The sequence below is a fragment of the Hemiscyllium ocellatum genome, chromosome 16 (genome assembly GCF_020745735.1).
Source record: "Hemiscyllium ocellatum isolate sHemOce1 chromosome 16, sHemOce1.pat.X.cur, whole genome shotgun sequence".
NCBI lineage: Eukaryota > Metazoa > Chordata > Chondrichthyes > Orectolobiformes > Hemiscylliidae > Hemiscyllium > Hemiscyllium ocellatum.
The window spans coordinates 61458290-61476170 of record NC_083416.1 but is presented as its reverse complement, the minus strand read 5'-3'; the positions used below and the strand labels follow the sequence as shown (position 1 = coordinate 61476170).

The 17881-nt window shown below is 39.7% G+C and overlaps 1 protein-coding gene across 1 annotated transcript in view; it reads right to left on the bottom strand.

Annotated features, from left to right (window-relative positions):
• Window positions 1–17881, bottom strand: part of LOC132823447 (heat shock 70 kDa protein 4-like) — a 72520-nt gene that overhangs the window by 43102 nt on the left and 11537 nt on the right. Inside the window, exons 2-5 of the mRNA XM_060837318.1 lie at window positions 11778–11835; window positions 5236–5376; window positions 1874–1996; window positions 1676–1775 (exon numbers count right to left, since the gene is read on the bottom strand). Of these exons, the coding sequence (XP_060693301.1) occupies window positions 1676–1775; window positions 1874–1996; window positions 5236–5376; window positions 11778–11835 (422 nt within the window). The remainder of the gene's footprint in view (window positions 1–1675; window positions 1776–1873; window positions 1997–5235; window positions 5377–11777; window positions 11836–17881) is intronic.

Sequence of the window (17881 nt, the reverse complement as noted above, 5' to 3'; positions counted from 1 at the left end):
GATAATTTGGATTCAACTATAATAAATATTATACATTATTTCTGACATTATGTAGCGCCATGGATGCAAGTTCCAATCTCGGTCGCACAATTTTAACCAACCTTCTAATGCTATGCTGAGTGAAAAGAACTTTACTAAACAGTTTTATCACTCAAACATGAAACATTAAAGACTCAACACAACTGCTGAAACAGACAGCCTTCTAGTATCCTGACCAACCACCTTTTTATAAAGAAAATAACATTAAATAATCCACCACAAGCAAGATAGTATGCATGCTAGAAAACAAACCGAATGCTGGAGAAACTCAGCAGGTTGGCAATATGTGGCAGGAGAAACAAAATTAACACTGAATGGTATGACTTCAGAATGAAGAATCATACCAGATTTAAAACATTAACTGTTTCTCTCCCCAAAAGGTGCTGCCAGACATCCCCAGTTTCTCGAAGATTGTGCTTGTTTCAATGCTATTACGTTGAAATTATTCTTAACCTTCATGGCAACATTTAAAGTAGCTATTAATTCTACATGAAGCATGCTAAATTGCTTAATAAAATTTATTCAAAATGACATAAGCAATATTCACGAAAATTAGACTGCAGAATAGTGTTCAACTAACAACTGAAATCACAGTGATGAAAATAGCTTATTTTATTCAGCAACCACAGCACAAGTTTGAGGCAGCAATAGAATCCTTACACATTAAAATTACTATTAATATATGGTGTTACATTTTTCATCTATAGTACACAAAGGTTTGAAGGGCTTCTGTCCTGGGAGATGGAGATGGAAATGGATTAAAACAAGTGCTAAGTGTTGGCTGTTACTTCCAATGGGATTAAGAATGTCTGTTCAGTTTGCTTGCATAATCAAGAAGTGTTTGTTCTTTTGTCTTTTAAATAAGACAATGTTAGTAAAAATGAGGACTATTTGCTCTAAGTTAGAAATTGTAATAAAAAGGTTAAAAGGATACTAAACTGATTACTGCAACTGGGTTGAGATTTATTTACTATTTGCTGAAATGAGTTTCTTTCAGGCATGCAATTTCATGGCAGTTGGTTTCTTAAAAAGGAGTAGTGGCCCAGTTAAAAGGTATTTAACAGGTACTTAATCTATGCAGGTCCAGGAGATGGTTGGCAAGGGCTGATTCGTGGAGATTTGGAGACAGTATTGTTCTGTATGCTGCACTTATTCAGAGGTAAACACTGCTTGTACCAAGGGTTGATAAGTTGTGGAAATGCAGTAATAGGTTTGAAAGGGTTGTTTTTAAAATTTGGGAACTGCAGAATCGCAATTTTATGAATGAATGAAAGAAACCAACTTATAGTAAATAATGGTCAGTAAAGGGTTATGAATGAATGAATGGGAACCCAGTACTAATGAATATAGCTAAGATTAATGAAGATAGCCTATAACAATATCTCACACTAGATTAATACTGTGTGAATCACTAGCATGTTATTACTAGCACAGATCGCAATAGGGTAGTCATTCAATACATGGTGCAGGCCAATGGTTCAAATCCCATCCTCACCAATAAAACAATCTGATTTATACATGTCTTCAAACTGCATCAATATTAGTTTTTGTGAAAATCAGCAGCTACAATGTGATTAATCTAATTCACTCTCCAAGAAGAATACTGGTCATTAAAAAAAAACCATTTAACTATTACCTGAAGTGGTTTCATTAATTAGCCGTAAACAGTTGAGCCCTGCAATCTGTGCAGAATCCATTACAGACCTTCTCTCAGCATCTGTGTAGAAACATGGAACCTATAAACGGGATACAGAAGATGAAAAAAGTATCTTTCTGCAGACAACTTCCAAAACAAAACATTCGATATTGTACAATTAATAACTTTATGACTTACTGATATCACACAATCCAAGACTGGTTTCTTCAGTGCAGTTTCAGCTGTTTCCTTCAGTTTTGTCAGTAACATTCCTGTCACTTGCTCCACACTGAAACATCTTTCCTCATCCATGTATGAAACCTTTTAAAATAAAAACACAAGCCAGATTTGAGAAAAAAAAATAATTTTGCTAATTTGAGTTGTTTTAACAATATAGAACATAGAACAGTACAGGCCCTCCAGCCCTCTATGTTGCACCAACCTGTGGAACCAATCTGAAGTCTATCTATCCTATACTATTCCATTTTCATCTTTGTGTTTATCCAATGACCACTTAAATGCCCTTAAAATTAGCAAGTCTACTACTGCTGCAGACAGTGCATTCCATGCCCATACTACAGAGCAAAGAAACTACCTCTGACATCTGTCCTATACCTATCACCCCTCAAGTTAAAGCCAACTCCCCACATGCTAGCCATCATCTGAGGAAAAAAACTCACTGTCCAACCTATCTAACTTTGATCAGCTGATGTGTCTGAATACAGTCACCTCTCAACCTTCTCTAACGAGAACAGCCTCAAGCTCGCTCACCCTTTCCGTCAAAGACCTTCCCTCCATACCAGACAACATCCTGGTAAATCTCCTCTGCACCTTTCTAAAGCTTCCACATCCTTCCTGTCACGTGGTGACCGGAACTGTAAGCAATACCCCAAGTGCAACCACAGAGTTTTGTATAGCTGCAGCATGACCTCATGGCTCCAAACCTTAATCCCTCTACCAATAAAAGCTAACAGAGTATGCCTTCTTAACAACCCTATCAACCTGGGTAGCGACTTTCAGGGGTCTATGTACGTAGACACAGAAATCTCTCTGCTCATTTACACTATTAAGAATCTTACCATCAGCCCAGTATTCTGCATTCCTGTTGCTCCTTTTAAAGTGAATCACTTCACACTTTCCCACATTAAACTTAATTTGCCACTTCTCAGCCCAGTTCTGCAGCTTACGTCTTTCTGTAACTTGCAACATTCACAACTGTACCTACCTTAGTGTCATCCGCAAATTTACTAAACTATCCTACTGTGCCCTCATCCAGGTTATTTATAAAACTGAAACAGCAGTGGCCCCAAAACAGATCCTTGTGGAACACCACTAATAACTGAACTCCAGGATGAACATTTCCCAACCACCATCCTCTCTTCTTTCAGCTAGCCAATTTCTGATCCAAACTGCTAAATTACTCTATCCCATGCCTCCCTATTTTGTGCAATCACCTTAAAATCTGTACACACCACATCAACCGCTCTATCCTCATCCACCTGTTTGGTCACCTTCTCAAAGAACTCAATAACGTTTGAGAGAGACTATCCTTCACAAAAACATGCTGACTATCACTAATCAACTTACTCCTCTCTAGATAATTGTGAATCCTATTTCTTGTAATCTTTTCCAACATTTTACAACTGAAGGAAGGCTCATTGGTCTTTAATTACCAGGGTTGCCTTTACTCCCCTTCTTGAACAAGGAGACATTTGCTTTCCTCTAGTCACTATTCCAATAGACAATGACAACAAAGATCAAAGCCTGCAATCTCCTCCTCAGCTTCCCAGAGAATCCTAGGATCCATCCAGCCCGCTGAACTTATTTTTCCACATTCCAGGATTGCTAACACCTCCTCCTTGTGAACCTCAATTCCATCTAGTCTAGTACCCTGTGTCTCAGTATTCTCCTCAGCAAGTCATTTTCCAGTGTGACTACAGATGAAAAATATTCATTTAGCGCTTCTTCTACCTCCTTGAACTCCACGCACAACTTCCCACTACTTTGCTTGATTGTCCCTAACCTTACGCCAGTCATACTTTTATTTAGGGTTTTCCTTTATTCTATCTGCCAACAACTTCTCATGCCCCTTTCTGGCTCCTCTTAGTTCACTTAGGTCTTACCTGGCTAGCTTGTAACTCTCAAGTGTCCTAACTGAGCCTTCATGTCTCATCCTAACATAAGCCTTCTTCCTCTTGACAACAGATTCAACTTCCTTCCTAAACCACGGCTCCCTGATTTGACCTCTTCCTCCCTGCCTGATAGATATATACTTAACAAGGACACGCAGTAGCTGTTCCTTAAATAAACTTCACATTCAATTGCGTTCAACCCCTGCAGTTTCCTTCCCCATCCAATGCATCCGAAATCTTGCCTAATCACATCATAATTGCCTTTCCTCCAGCAATAACTTTTGCCCTGCAGTTTATACCTACCCCTTTCCATCACTAAAGTAAACATATCCAAATTGTGGTCACTATACCAAAGTGCTCACCTATCTCCAAATCTAACACCTGGTCAGCTTCATTACCCAGTACCAAATGCAATGTGGCTTGTCTATATACAATGTCAGGAAACCATCCTGTACACATTGGACAAAAACTGACCCATTTAAAGTACTTGAATACAGTATGTCCAGTCAACATTTGGAAAGTTAATGTCACCCATAACAATTACCCTGTCACTCTTGCTCCTATCCAGAATAATCTTTGCTACCTTTCCTCTATCTCTGGGACTGTTTGGAGGTCGAAAGAGAACTCCCAATAGGGTGACCGTTCCTTTCCGGTTTCTAACCTCAGCCCATACTACCTCTGTGGACAAGTCCTCATCAAATGTCATGTCTGCCACCGCAATACTGTCCTTGACTAACAATATCCTGACAGAAAGTTTGTTGTTTGTAGTTGACAGGAGAATGCTAGCACCTAAATGTTGTTTTATACATTAGTGGCTATGAAGTGCCATTGCAAAATAACAAAAAGAAATCTGATCTTACCTGGTCTGATCTACATGTGACTCCAGACTTAAAACAACGTGGCTGACTCTCAATTACTGTTTGAAATGGCCTAACAAGCCACTTCGTTCAGGTTATGTAGGGATGGGCAGCAAATTAAAATAATTTCACACCTCATTGCATGAGAGATATTACTGGATAAAAGTGCACAATTAAATTGAGGCATTTAGCAATGGCCGAGTGAATGCTTTCTAATGTGTTCAACGCACTGCGTTCATATGTAGGAGACATTTTGAATAATCTTTTACAAACTGTTCTTAAGCATTTGTGCTTCACTTTCACTGGAAAAACAATGATATTGTATTAAACCATGGACAGATGTCTCTTAGCTAATCTTATTGCAGGTATTTAACTTCTTTTTTGAAGAATAGAAAAGATCCGACCTAAATAGACTAGGTAACCAAGTAATTTAAAAGAGCTTGCTAATATTCTATTTTGGGCATGGTCATGCCTATCCCATATTGGTCAAAATTGACAGACTCGAAAGAATCTGGACACCAACTTTATTTCCATCCTAATGGCAAATCTAACTGAACTTTATAGTACAAACCTTAACACCTGTGGTACCACTCGGCATCTGGACGAGTTCATATCCAAGCTTGGATTGCTCAGCTCTTACAAATGGATCTGAGAAAGCTCTGCCGTGGAGCCTTTTAAATCCTTGTAAAGTATTTTTCACATTGGACACTATCTACAGAGAGAGAAATTTAAATTTAATTTGCAGTTCATTTCTATTTTTAAAAGTTCTCAAATTAATTTGCAGTAACTTTATAATTCAAAAACCAAGATGCAACTTTATTTACATACAGTCTAATTAAACCATAAATTATATTAAATATTGAGTAAAACATCACCTTTCTGATCCTAGTTGACTTATCGCACAGTTAAAACACCAACATTTATCCAACAAAGTGCAAGATTCAGCAGGCATGCCTACGCACACACAAAGTAGGTTAACACCAACAAAAACAGAATTTACTAGAAAAATTCAGCATGTCTTGCAGCAGCTATGCAGAGTTAACGTTTCAGGTCCAGTGACCCTTCAGACTAGATGGTAGCTAGGAAAATGCTTTTTTAAAAACACATTAGATTTTTTTTAGGGTGGTTGGCTGAAAATGAGAAAAAGTGAACATTAAATGGAGATGGAGCCTAAAGAGAAAGGAACCGTTGGACATAAAGGAGGGGATAACTGTCTGCCTAGAAGGAATAACTGCTATTAGGACTTCTAATGGTTAATGATGGGTTGCTTGTAATAGCACATCATGTGATAACAAGGTCTGGTGCTCAGAGTTGGGGTAAGACATCAGAGAAAATGTCTCAAGTCCTTCAATTGTTGAACTCTGTATGGAGTCCAAAAGGCTGTATAGTTCCAAAGTGGAAAATTAGGTGCTATTTTTCCAGATTGCACGAAACTTTTCTGGAGCATTACCATGGCCCGAGATAGAGATGTTGAACAAGGTGTGTTGAAATGGCTTTCTGATTACTGTCCAATCAACATACACTTCATCAGCAATGCAATCAATGCATGTGCATCAGCAATAATTCGCTCAATGAGGCTCAGTTTGGGTTCTACCAGGATCATGCAGCTCCTGACCTCACTGCAGCCTTGGTTCAAACATGGACCAAAGAACAGGATTCCAAAAGCAAAATGAGAGCAAGAGTCTTTCCTTGATATGAAGAAAGCACTCAACCAACTAAAGCACCAAGGAGACTTCCCAGAACTCAAATTAATGGGAATCAGGAGGGAAAATTCTCCACTAGTTGACGTCATATCTCAAAAGAAGCAGGTTGTTGTTTTTAAAAACAAGATTTCAGCTATCTCAGCTCCAGGATGTCTCTGCAGGGGTTCCGAAGGGGAATGTCCTAAATTATCTTCAGCTGCTTCATTAATGATCATCCCTCAAACAAAGGTCAGAAGTGGAGATGTTCATTGATGATCAGTCCTATTTGAGTGCAGTTCAATCCTGAAGCAGTTTCCAGATGCAATACTCGGACACCATCCACGTTTGTGCTTATAAATGACAAGAAACATACACCTCTTCAGTGCCATCAACATCCTGAAACTGTCCAAAACACAAATGGACCAGCCATATAAATACTGTAGGTATTGAACCTTGCATCCAGAAAAAGGATTACCTGTTACTTAGAAAGTCACAAATGAATTATGGATACCTTATCAGAACTGTTTTGTTTAGGGAAAGTCAGTCTTAATAGTTTAGTTTTTTTGAGGAAGTAGCAGGGAGAATTGAGGATAGTGTAACGGATGTTGTTAACAAGGATTGTAGTAAAGCATTTGACAAGATCCTAACTGGAAGACTGGTCAGTAAAGTAAAGCTCTTAGAAGGCACAGAATATGATAATTTGGATCTAAAATTGGCTCAGTGATAGAAGATAAACAGTAATGGTCAATACATATTTTTGCAAATCCACTGTGTTGCGTGTTGTATATGTGGTTTGCTGCATAACAATAATTCGGACTTAAATGCCAGAGGCATGATTGAGAAATGTGCAGAGATTTGCCAGACAGTTGCGAGTGACAAAAGTGGCTACTGACCACAGATGATATCAATAGCTCGGTTGAATAGGATGGCTGGAAAAAACAGTAAATGGAATTCAATTCATATAGGAGATAATGCATTTGGGAAAGGCAAACAAAGCAAGGAAACACAATAAACAAGATCTTGAAATCTCGAAAGAACGAGACACGTTTGAGTGGATGGCCACAGGCCCTTGGCAGTAACAAAATGGTTAGGTAATGTCGCAAAGGAGGCATATGTGATGCTTTTCTCATTTGGTAAGGTACTGAGTACAAATACAGGGGTGTACTGCTGGAAATATATAATACATTATTTAAGCCATAGCTGAATTTGTGTACACACTTTTGGTCACATTGTACGAATATAATTGCTCTAGAGATAAGTCCATAAGATAGAGGAGTGAAAATAAGGCCATTCGGCCCATCGAGTCCACTCTGCCATTCAATCACGGCTGATGGGCATTTCAACTCCACTTACCGCCACTCTCCCCGTAGCCCTAAATTCTTAATCTCGCACGGAATTAATCAATCTCTGCCCTGAAGACATTTAACGTCCCAGCCTCCACTGCTCTCCGTGGCAATGAATTCCATCCACTGCGCTCTATGACAAGGAATTCCACGGTATTGTGGAGATTTAGCTGTGTTATTGGGACTTGAAAATTGCAGCTGAAGACAGATTAGTGAGGAGAGGCTGAGGGGTGATTCACGTGTACAAAATAACGAGGGGTATGGATAGTTTGGACAGGGATGACCTGTTTTCCCTAGTGGGCGGGTCAATTACCAGGGGCCAAAAATTTAAGGGAGAGGGATTAGAGGAACATGAGGAAAGCTTTTTTTCAAAAAAAGAAAACCTAGGTGGTTGCAAGTATTTGAAATTCACTCAGCAGTTTGAAGGTTGTGCACCTCTACTGTAACCAGTGAAGCTACAGACCAGGTCCAATAAGTGGGATTAGAGCCGGTGGCAGTTCATTTGGGAGACAAAGACACGATGGACTAAATGACTTTTGTGCTGTAACTTCTCTTTGGTTCTAATAGCAGAATAGAGACTAGAAATTCTGCAGCTTTGTTTCTCCCCAGTGTCTGTACTCCACCTACAAGGCACATGTCAAGACTGCAATGGAATATTCTACCTATCTGGATCCATGCAGCAAAGATACAAAGTTTAGCATTATCCAGGACAAAACAGTCTACTTGAATAGCATGAATTCCACCACTTTCAATACTGATACACAGCAGCAGCAGTATCTTCCAAACTCTCAACCTCTACCACATAGGACAAGGGTAGCAGGTACAGAATTTCAGGCAACACCTGAAATGTCTACTGCAAGGTACACACCACCCTGATTTTGAACTATAATGTTATTTCTTCACCAGGATCAAAATCTTGAACCTCCTAACAGCACTGGAGGTGTCCCTTCACCAGTTCAAGGAGGCAGCTCACGCCATATTCTCCAGAGCAATTGGGAATGGACAATAGAATAAAATGGAATGTGGACATTGCAAGATAAAAATGTAATATACTTAAAGGATAAAATATCCAGAAGAAATAACTGTAGATTCAACTTCAAGGCACCAACAGTGCTAAAAGCCAGTGTCTATCAACACAAAGACATGGAGGTAGATAGCTACAAAAGTGGGATTCTTTGACTAATTTATCTCCAATTATAAATTCCAATCCCCGATGCAGCATACCACAAATTTCTTCCTCCATACGACTCACCAGCATAAAGAATACACTTATAGCTTTAAGTTAAATGCATTTTCATAAATACATGGTTATCATGGAATCTTGCACAAATAGTAATTCTGTATTTTAAGCAGGTTTTGATAAAAATGGTGGAATCAGGCTCAAAGTTTGCCTAATTTATCACTAGTTAGAGCAATTTTGTGAATGAGCTTTGACTTCCTCCCTTTCAAAAGTCAAAAGTAACAACAATAAAACTAATTCAATTAACAAAATGCAATTTAATAAAAGTCTTATTTTAAAAAGAATCTGCATTTAAAATGTTTGACAATTAATTATCAATTTGGAACACACAAAGATGGATATTTATTGACTAATAGTTTGGGACTTGATTAGTTACGTTAGAATTCGCAAAGAGAAAATTTGAAGTTAGATGTAGATGATCTTTGCATATTGACTCTTCTGAATTTAGGCAAGGCCAAAGTCTTCTACTCCATTGAGAGCAACCGGGATATTTTGCAGATCTCGATGGCTTGCATGAAAGGTGCTGCATTGGTAATATGAGATTTGAATCTTCATAAAAGATTGAATGAATCAAATTGGCAAAGGTACACTAGAGGCTGAGTACAAGGAACTCATTCAGGACAGTTTCTTGGAACAATACCTTCTGGAACCAGCCACAAAGTATTTAAGATCTGGTAATGTATACTGAGGCAATTAATTGACAGCCTTATAGTAAAAGATCCTGAAGGCAAAATTCGACATATGACAGAATTCCACATTCAGTGTGAGAACAAGAAACACACCATCCACTTAACTAATAAAAGTAGAAGATGGGATCGAATTGAAAAGGGAAAAAACTGCAAGAAATTTGCGGCGGTCCAGAAGACCGAAGTATGTCTAAATTATAAGTTAGGAGTTTATGTGCTAGCAAAAAACAACTAAATACTAACAGTAAATATAGATTCTATAACTTTAATAAAAAATGGAGAGAGTAACAAAGATTAGATTTATTAGAGAGAGACTGAAGAATTAATGGAAAACAAATGACAAACTAATAGGTATTTTATATTTGTCTTCAGAAGATGCAAAGCATCCCAAGTAATAGTAGGAAATCAGCAAGCAAAAGGAAGAACGTGAAAATAATCAAGATCAGAGAAAAAGCACTGGAGAAAACTAAAGAAACAAGGGCTAACCAAGTCCTCTAGATTTAATGGTCTACCTCACAGGGTATCAAAGAAAGTGCGTGTCATATGTATAGACGGAACAAATTATTTTCCAAAATTTCAGATCGGAAGCCTGAAAAAGTTAACACCATTTGTGCAGCCGAGAGAGAGCTGGCTGCCCTCGTCCATGAATCAAAGTTAGCACACAGGTACATCAATCAAGTGGAAGGCCAATGGAATGTTACCACCTAATGTAAGGAGAATGGAATATAAAAAGAGGGAGGTCTTTCCACAAGTATAGAGCACATTAAGGATAGGTGATCTTACTCAAAAATGAAAAGATTTTAAGGGTGCATGACAGAGCAGGTGCAAAGGGGATATTTTCAAGGGGACATTTCCTTTCAGGGGAGGTTCTAAAACGAGGGCATAGATTTAAAAAAAAATTGACCTCCCAGTTAAGTTTGAAAAGAAGAACAAATCCTTCTTTCAATAGGGTTATTATTTTTAGGAATTTTGTTTCATTGCAGTCCTAGTTGGAGGTCTAGTCATTGAATATATTTAAGGCTGAACAAGATAGGCATTCTATCCATAAGGGAATGGAGGCCATGATTAGATCAATTGTGATATTATTGAGGGAGATCTGGTTCAATAGACCCAATGGCCTATGCCTGTTCTTATTTTTTAACGTCTTCCCTGGCAACTATTTTTGGAGAAAATGTTTCATTTTCAGACGAATTTTTGGATTGCTTTATTTTATAGTATTTTTAATGCTTGCACACTCATCTCATCTATCCAAGCTTCTAATAGAAGGCTCATACTCATTGTCATCTTCTGAGCTCGACATCTGGGTGTAATTTGTAAAAAAAAAGAAAAAAGCCGAATGACAGTGTGTGCCCAAAAGCGGTGCGTTGACGCTTCTTGCAACGCCTGAGGCAGAAGAGATACAGCTACCAGACGTATGAGTCACCGAGTATACTCGTTTCTAGCTGAGAAGGGCCCAGAAATGCCAAGAATTGACGTATAAACTCGTCTGTGGCTGTTTTTGAAATTGTGTGTTTTGGACGAGTTTACTCGTCGCACTCTGAAAAAGACACATTGGGTGAGGACAAGTTAACTTGGCTTTGCCGGGTAAGGGGTTAATAATCTTAAATATTGTCAAATTTTGAATTTGAGCGTCAGTTTCTTTCAACCATTCACAGAAGGTAGGAACATAGAATGGCGATGTAGTTATTGCTGTAGCTGTTTAGCTTATTGGTAAACTGGGAAAATGAAATTCAAATATACGATGTAACATTTTACAGTACTTTTCTGCTCATACTTACCAGATGCAGCAGATTCAGATGGGGCCAGTCTGTTTGTTTGATCTGGCACTAAGTAACCAACCCGCTCATTGTGAACACGCATAAATCAGAACCAGCAAGTTCAAAAACAAAACTGTGTGGCTCATGCAAACAACACATTCTACCTGAACGCAAGACCACATTACCTCTTACGTCACTAGATGTGGCTCTTACATGACTCATGAAAGACTATTTGTGAAATAAAATGGATTCAAAAAAAAACTTTGTTACCCTTGAATACAATTCTCATTCTAGTTGAGAATATCAATGATCGCAGCTTGATGACAATTAAATTACAATAATAGGATTATTGTGCCATCTGGAATTTTCCAGCTCTTCGTAAAGGATGCACTGAGCTTTTCCTACCTGAGTTTTGGCAGCAGCTCCAAATGAACGATTTCTAGGTCCCAAGGAAACACAAGACCTGTAGTTTTTTAAAAAAAAAAGTGCATAATGTAACTATACTTGGATGCCAATTTGCACCTTATTTGTACAGAAGTACAACTAGCTAGAGGAGCAGGAACCACAATAATTCACATTCTCAATAATGGGAGGAGTTAGTGCAAAAAAACATGCCTTAAATGCTTGCAACAATTTTCAGCCTCAACTTATCTCAGCCTTCTTTCAAGATGTCTGGGGGGGGGGGGCAATGTCAGGCTTCAATTAATTCAATTCACCCCATTAGATATCAAATAAAAGGAAGGCACTGATAAAAGGCAATGAATCCTGGCTGCATCCCATCAGTAGCAAGAATATAAGAAATAGGCCAATTGGCTCTTGCACTCTCTTTCATTCTTGGAACTATAGATATAGCACTACAGCACAAAAGGGGGCCATTTGGCCCATTCTGTCCACACCAATCCAAAAACACCCAAGATGCTCTTTCTATTCCCATCTCCCTGCATACAGCCCATTAACCTGCATCTTATAGCATTTAAGGTGCAGATCCAGGTACTTTTGAAAGAGTTTAGGGTCTCTTCTTCCAGCACCAACTCAGGCAGTGAGTTTGAAACACTCACCATCCTCTGCACAAAAAGGTTTTTCCTCACATTCCTTCTAATTCTTCTGCCACTTAGATTGAATCGAAGATCTCTGGTTTTTGAACAGTGCCAACAGAAACTGGCTGATCCAGTTTAATCACTCTACTGCTCACAATTTTGTATACCTCAATCATGCTGCCCCTCAGCCTTCTCTGTTCAAGTTAAGCAACACTAAACTCTCCAATCTCTTCTCATAGCTGCAATTCTGCAGCATTGGAAACTTTCTAGTAAATCTCCACTGCACTCAAAGAGCAATCACATCCTTCCTACCACATTGACTTTTTATTTTGACATTGAATGCTGTACAAAATAGATTCATGGACAGTTGTTGCTGTTCTAAATGATGGTTAGCAAGCTACTGTCAATCCTTGAGGTCCACGCTAATGAGTTACAGTCAGCAAATAGATAGGTAGCCAATTGCAATATTGGCCTTAATTTCACACAAGGCAGGTTTCATTTTGGGATTGGACTTATGCAGAGTTACCATTGGATGGGATTAGAAGACTAGGTGGAATGTTGTGCAGCCAACAGGTATAAATGCCAATCGTGAGTAATCAGTTGAATATCCTGATGAATTACACTATACAGTACTATACAGGTCAGTTACAACAAGTCAAAATTTAAACTGTGCTATTGTTTGTTAGGCTAATTATGATTTTTATTATTTCGATTTTTTGTGGTTTCTCCAATAGGCCGCATTATTTCTAATGCACGATTCTCTATTGCACAGCATCACAAGAGATCGCAACTATGTAGTTAAAGGAAAACAATTTGTAACTCAAACCTTCTATACCAGGCAACATCCTACTACATCTTTTCAGACCCTCTTTCTTCAGCAAATTGTTTAATTGGCACCACCATATGTGACTTGCTGTGGCAGGACGACAGAGCTTATATCTGATTTTCTAGTTGTGAGATCACAGCTCATTCTGGATTAGAGGTGCTGGAAAAGCTCAGCAGTTCAGGCAGCATCCGAGGAGCAGTAAAATCGACGTTTCAGGCAAAAGCCCTTCATCAGGAATACAGATGAAGGGCTTTTGCCCGAAACGTCGACTTTACTGCTCTTCAGATACTGCCTGATTTGCTGTGCTTTTCCAGCACCTCTAATCCAGAATCTGGTTTCCAGCATCTGCAGTCATTGGTTTTACCTAGATCACTTAGCTCAGTCATTTTGCTTGCTGCTTATGTGGTTTGACATGCAAGTAGTCCTGTTTAATATTTTTATCAGGTTGATACCTTATTTTTAGATATGCCTGGTGCTGCTCCTGCCTTGCACTCCTGCACTCTCTACTGAAGCAGTGTTGATCCCCAGGCTCAACAGCAATAGTTGAGTGGGTGATGGTGAGGAAGTGTATAAGGTATGAGCAGGTAGGGCAGGAGTTAAATTTAGGGTTGCTTTACAAAAGGCTCAGCTAGCATGACTTTGACCAGACAAAAACTTGCAGTAAACAATGAGGTGCTGGAGACAAGGAGTGGATTGACGAGGTGAAAAAGCATAACTTATGTAAAGCCATTCAACAAGATGAAAAAGCATTCATTATGTGAAGAACATTCATTGTATAATGCCAGATGACTTAATCTTTACTATTGAGCTCACTGATTGTAATGGTCACCCAATCAATAGATGTTCCTTTTTTGGATGCTGCTCCCCTTTAAATGATTACATAATTACTTAAGAATCTGCTGTTTGAGAGAAGACCGAGAACTCAGGCCTCTGTACACATGGCTGATCACTCTCTCTCCCTACAGGGCACGTAATGAAGATGGTGGTGGTAAAGCCATACTGTGGCTGATTGTTTGCTTTGACTGATACAGGGATAGAGAAACAGGATGACAACACATTGGGCCAGGAGGTTGCAGCTTGTACTAATCTTGCTACTGCAAATGTGTTGCTGGTCAAAGCACAGCAGGCCAGGCAGCATCTCAGGAATAGAGAATTCGACGTTTCGAGCATAAGCCCTTCATCAGGAATAAGAGAGAGCGAGCCAAGCAGGCTAAGATAAAAGGTAGGGAGGAGGGACTAGGGGGAGGGGCGATGGAGGTGGGATAGGTGGAAGGAGGTCAAGGTGAGGGTGATAGGCTGGAGTGGGGTGGGGGCGTAGAGGTCAGGAAGAGGAATCCTCTTCCTGACCTCTCCGCCCCCACCCCACTCCAGCCTATCACCCTCACCTTGACCTCCTTCCACCTATCCCACCTCCATCGCCCCTCCCCCTAGTCCCTCCTCCCTACCTTTTATCTTAGCCTGCTTGGCTCGCTCTCTCTTATTTCTGATGAAGGGCTTATGCTCGAAACGTCGAATTCTCTATTCCTGAGATGCTGCCTGGCCTGCTGTGCTTTGACCAGCAACACATTTGCAGCTGTGATCTCCAGCATCTGCAGACCTCATTTTTTACTCTAATCTTGCTACTGTTGATGGCCCACAACACCTCAGTTGTCCAGTTCTGAGTGCCCAGATCTGTTTAAAGTCTGTCCCATTTAGCATGTTGACAGTGCCACACAACATGGAGGCTATTCTTAATGTGAAGAAAGGACTTCAACTCCAAAAGAACAGTGTGGTGGTCACTCTTACAGATACTGTCACAGAGGGATGCATCTGCAACCACCAAATTGGCAAGGTGGTGGTCAAGGTATGTTTTGCCCTCATCACGTGCCAGAGATCCAGTCTAGTAGTTGTGTCCTTCAGGATATGACCAGCTTGATCAGTAGTGCTGCTGCTGAGCCACTCGTGGTGAATGTTGAAATCCTCCAGAGTTCATTTTGTACCCTTGCCACCCTCAGTGCTTTCTCCAAGTTTTGTTCAACACAGGAGTACGATTCATCAGCCATGGGAGGATGGTATATGCAACTCAGCAAGTGGTTTCCATGCCCCCATGCTTTACCAGGAGTCATGAGACTGCATGGGATATGGAGTCAATATTGAGGATCCCCATGGCAACTCTCACTTGACAGTATAACACTATGCCTCCACTTATGTCCTTCTGGAGAAAGAGGACATTTGTGGGGATGGTGATGGTGGAGGCTGGGGCATTGTCAGTAAGGTATGATACCATGAGTGCCAATATGTCAGGCTGTTACAGAGACAGTTCTCTTATTTTGACACAAGCCCCCAGATATTAGTGAAGAGAATTCTGCAGAGTTGACAGGGCTGCTTCTGCCGTTGTCTTTTCTGGTGCCTAGGTTGATACCAGGTTGTCCTTCCAGTTTCATTACTTTGTTGAGATTTCATAATGATGCGTACAACCGAGTGGCTTGCTAAGCCATTTGAGAGAGCAGGTGACAATAAATCACATTGCTGTGGGTCTAGAATTACATGAAGAACAGAACAGATTAAGCGGACAGATTTGTTTCCCTCAAGGGCATTGGGGAGCCATTTATTTTTGACAATCAATAATGATTCCTTGGTCATCTTTAGATTTTTAATTTCAGATGTTGAATTCAAAGTCAATTTTTGCTCCTTCTCTATTAGGAAGATTTACATATTGATAAAGATAACTTTTTGAATGCATTTAATAAATCCCTCATCATCCAAACTTTAAAACAGTGTGGCAGCCCCAGTCAATGTTTGGAAAATTAAAATGTCCTATTACAATCCTACCTCTGTACATATTGGTTCTCAATTTCTGACAATTGGGGGGCCTATAGTATAATCCCATCAGGGTGATTATCCCTTTATTTCTAATTTCAACCCATTGGATAATCCATTAGAAATACTCTCTCTCTAATTATAGTATATTTTCCTTAAATTAAGTACACCTTTCCCCCTTTCTATCCTTCCTATAGCATCTAAAATTCAGAACATTCAGCTGCCAGTACTGTCCTTCCCTTCCTTCAGCCAAGTTTCTATAATGGTTATGATATGGAGTGGCATGGTGGCTCAGTGGTTAGCACTGCTGCCTCAGCGCCAGGCACCTGGGTTCAATTCCACCTTTGGGAGACTGTGGCATTTGCGCAGGTTTCCTCCGGGTGCTCCGGTTTCCTCCCACAGTCAAAGATGTGCAGGTTCATTGAGTTGGCCAGGCTAAATTGCCCATAGTGTTCAGGTGCATTAGTCAGGGGTAAATACAGGATAGGGGAATAGGTCTGGGTGGGTTACTCTTCAGAGAGTCGGTGTGGACTTGTTGGGCCAAAGGGCATGTTTCTATACTGTAGGGATTCTAATCTAATCTAATAAGTCGCATGCTCCCATACATGTCTTGAGTTTATCAGCCTTATCTGTAAGACCTCTTGTATTGAAATAAATGCAGTTAAATTCTTCGGTTACTTGTTCTCTGGCTTGCTCGTTGGTCTTTTCAAATTAACTCGCTCTTTTCTGATTCCAAACCATCCATCTCTGTCTATCTTTATGGCTACTTAGCAACACCATACCACATACCTAAGTTTCAGAACACAACTAGCAAATCTCTCAGGATACTGGTCCCCTTCCAGTTCAAGTGAAACTCATCCCTTTTTTGCAAGTCTTTTCTGCCATAGATGAAATCCCAATTATCCAAGAACCCGAAGGGTCTGTTTCCATGCTGTATCTTGGTGACTCAATGAACCTGCATTGTACTACCACTTCTCTACCGAATTATCTGTGCTATCTATTATTGCTTTCCTCATTAGAACTTAGCACCAGGAGTAAACTGATTACTACTTTTCAGGTTCTGTTTTTAACCTAACCTCTTATATTCACTCCACAAAGCCTCAAACCTTTGCCAAACAGCCTCCAGCTTCTCGCTCTCCCCTTTCACAACATGCCACAATCATTTTGATATGTACTCTGGCACCAGGAAAGCAACACACTATCCTAGGTTCACGCTCACAGCCACAGAATTCTCCTGACTATGCCTCTAACAGGACAATCCTCTATCATGATTCTTTTAAATCTTGACAAACCCTGCTTAACACAAAATTCATTCTTAGTGCTCAAGATCTGACTGCCACTTCTAGTTTTTCAGAGGAAACTCTCTCCTTTAACAGGACTCAAATGGAATATCTGTTTGAGACAATAACCACAGGAGACTTCTGAACCATCTTACCTTTTCTGACAGTCATGTCTGATCCTGTTGTGTAATCACTTCTCTAAAATTTACTAGTGAGTGTCTCTTGTATGCTCTGTGACACTAAGCCTAAAAAAAGCTCTCAATAGCACTTTACATATAAAAATAAACAACTTCCTTGCCCAGAGATTTTAATCTCAATCATGCAAAAGATTAAAAATTAAACATGTTTTAAAAAATCACTTAGCTGAAAAAAGCCTCCAAATCCTCCAATCGTTAGCTTTCAATCGCTGGATTAAAAAGATTCCTTTACAGCCCTCCACAATCTCTCCTTCTTTGCCGACATGTTTTTTCATGTAGACTTTTTCAGAAATATAAAATTTCAAACATAAAAACCTTCTCCAGATCAAAACTCGACAAACATGTGCACTATAGAAGTTCCAAACAAATG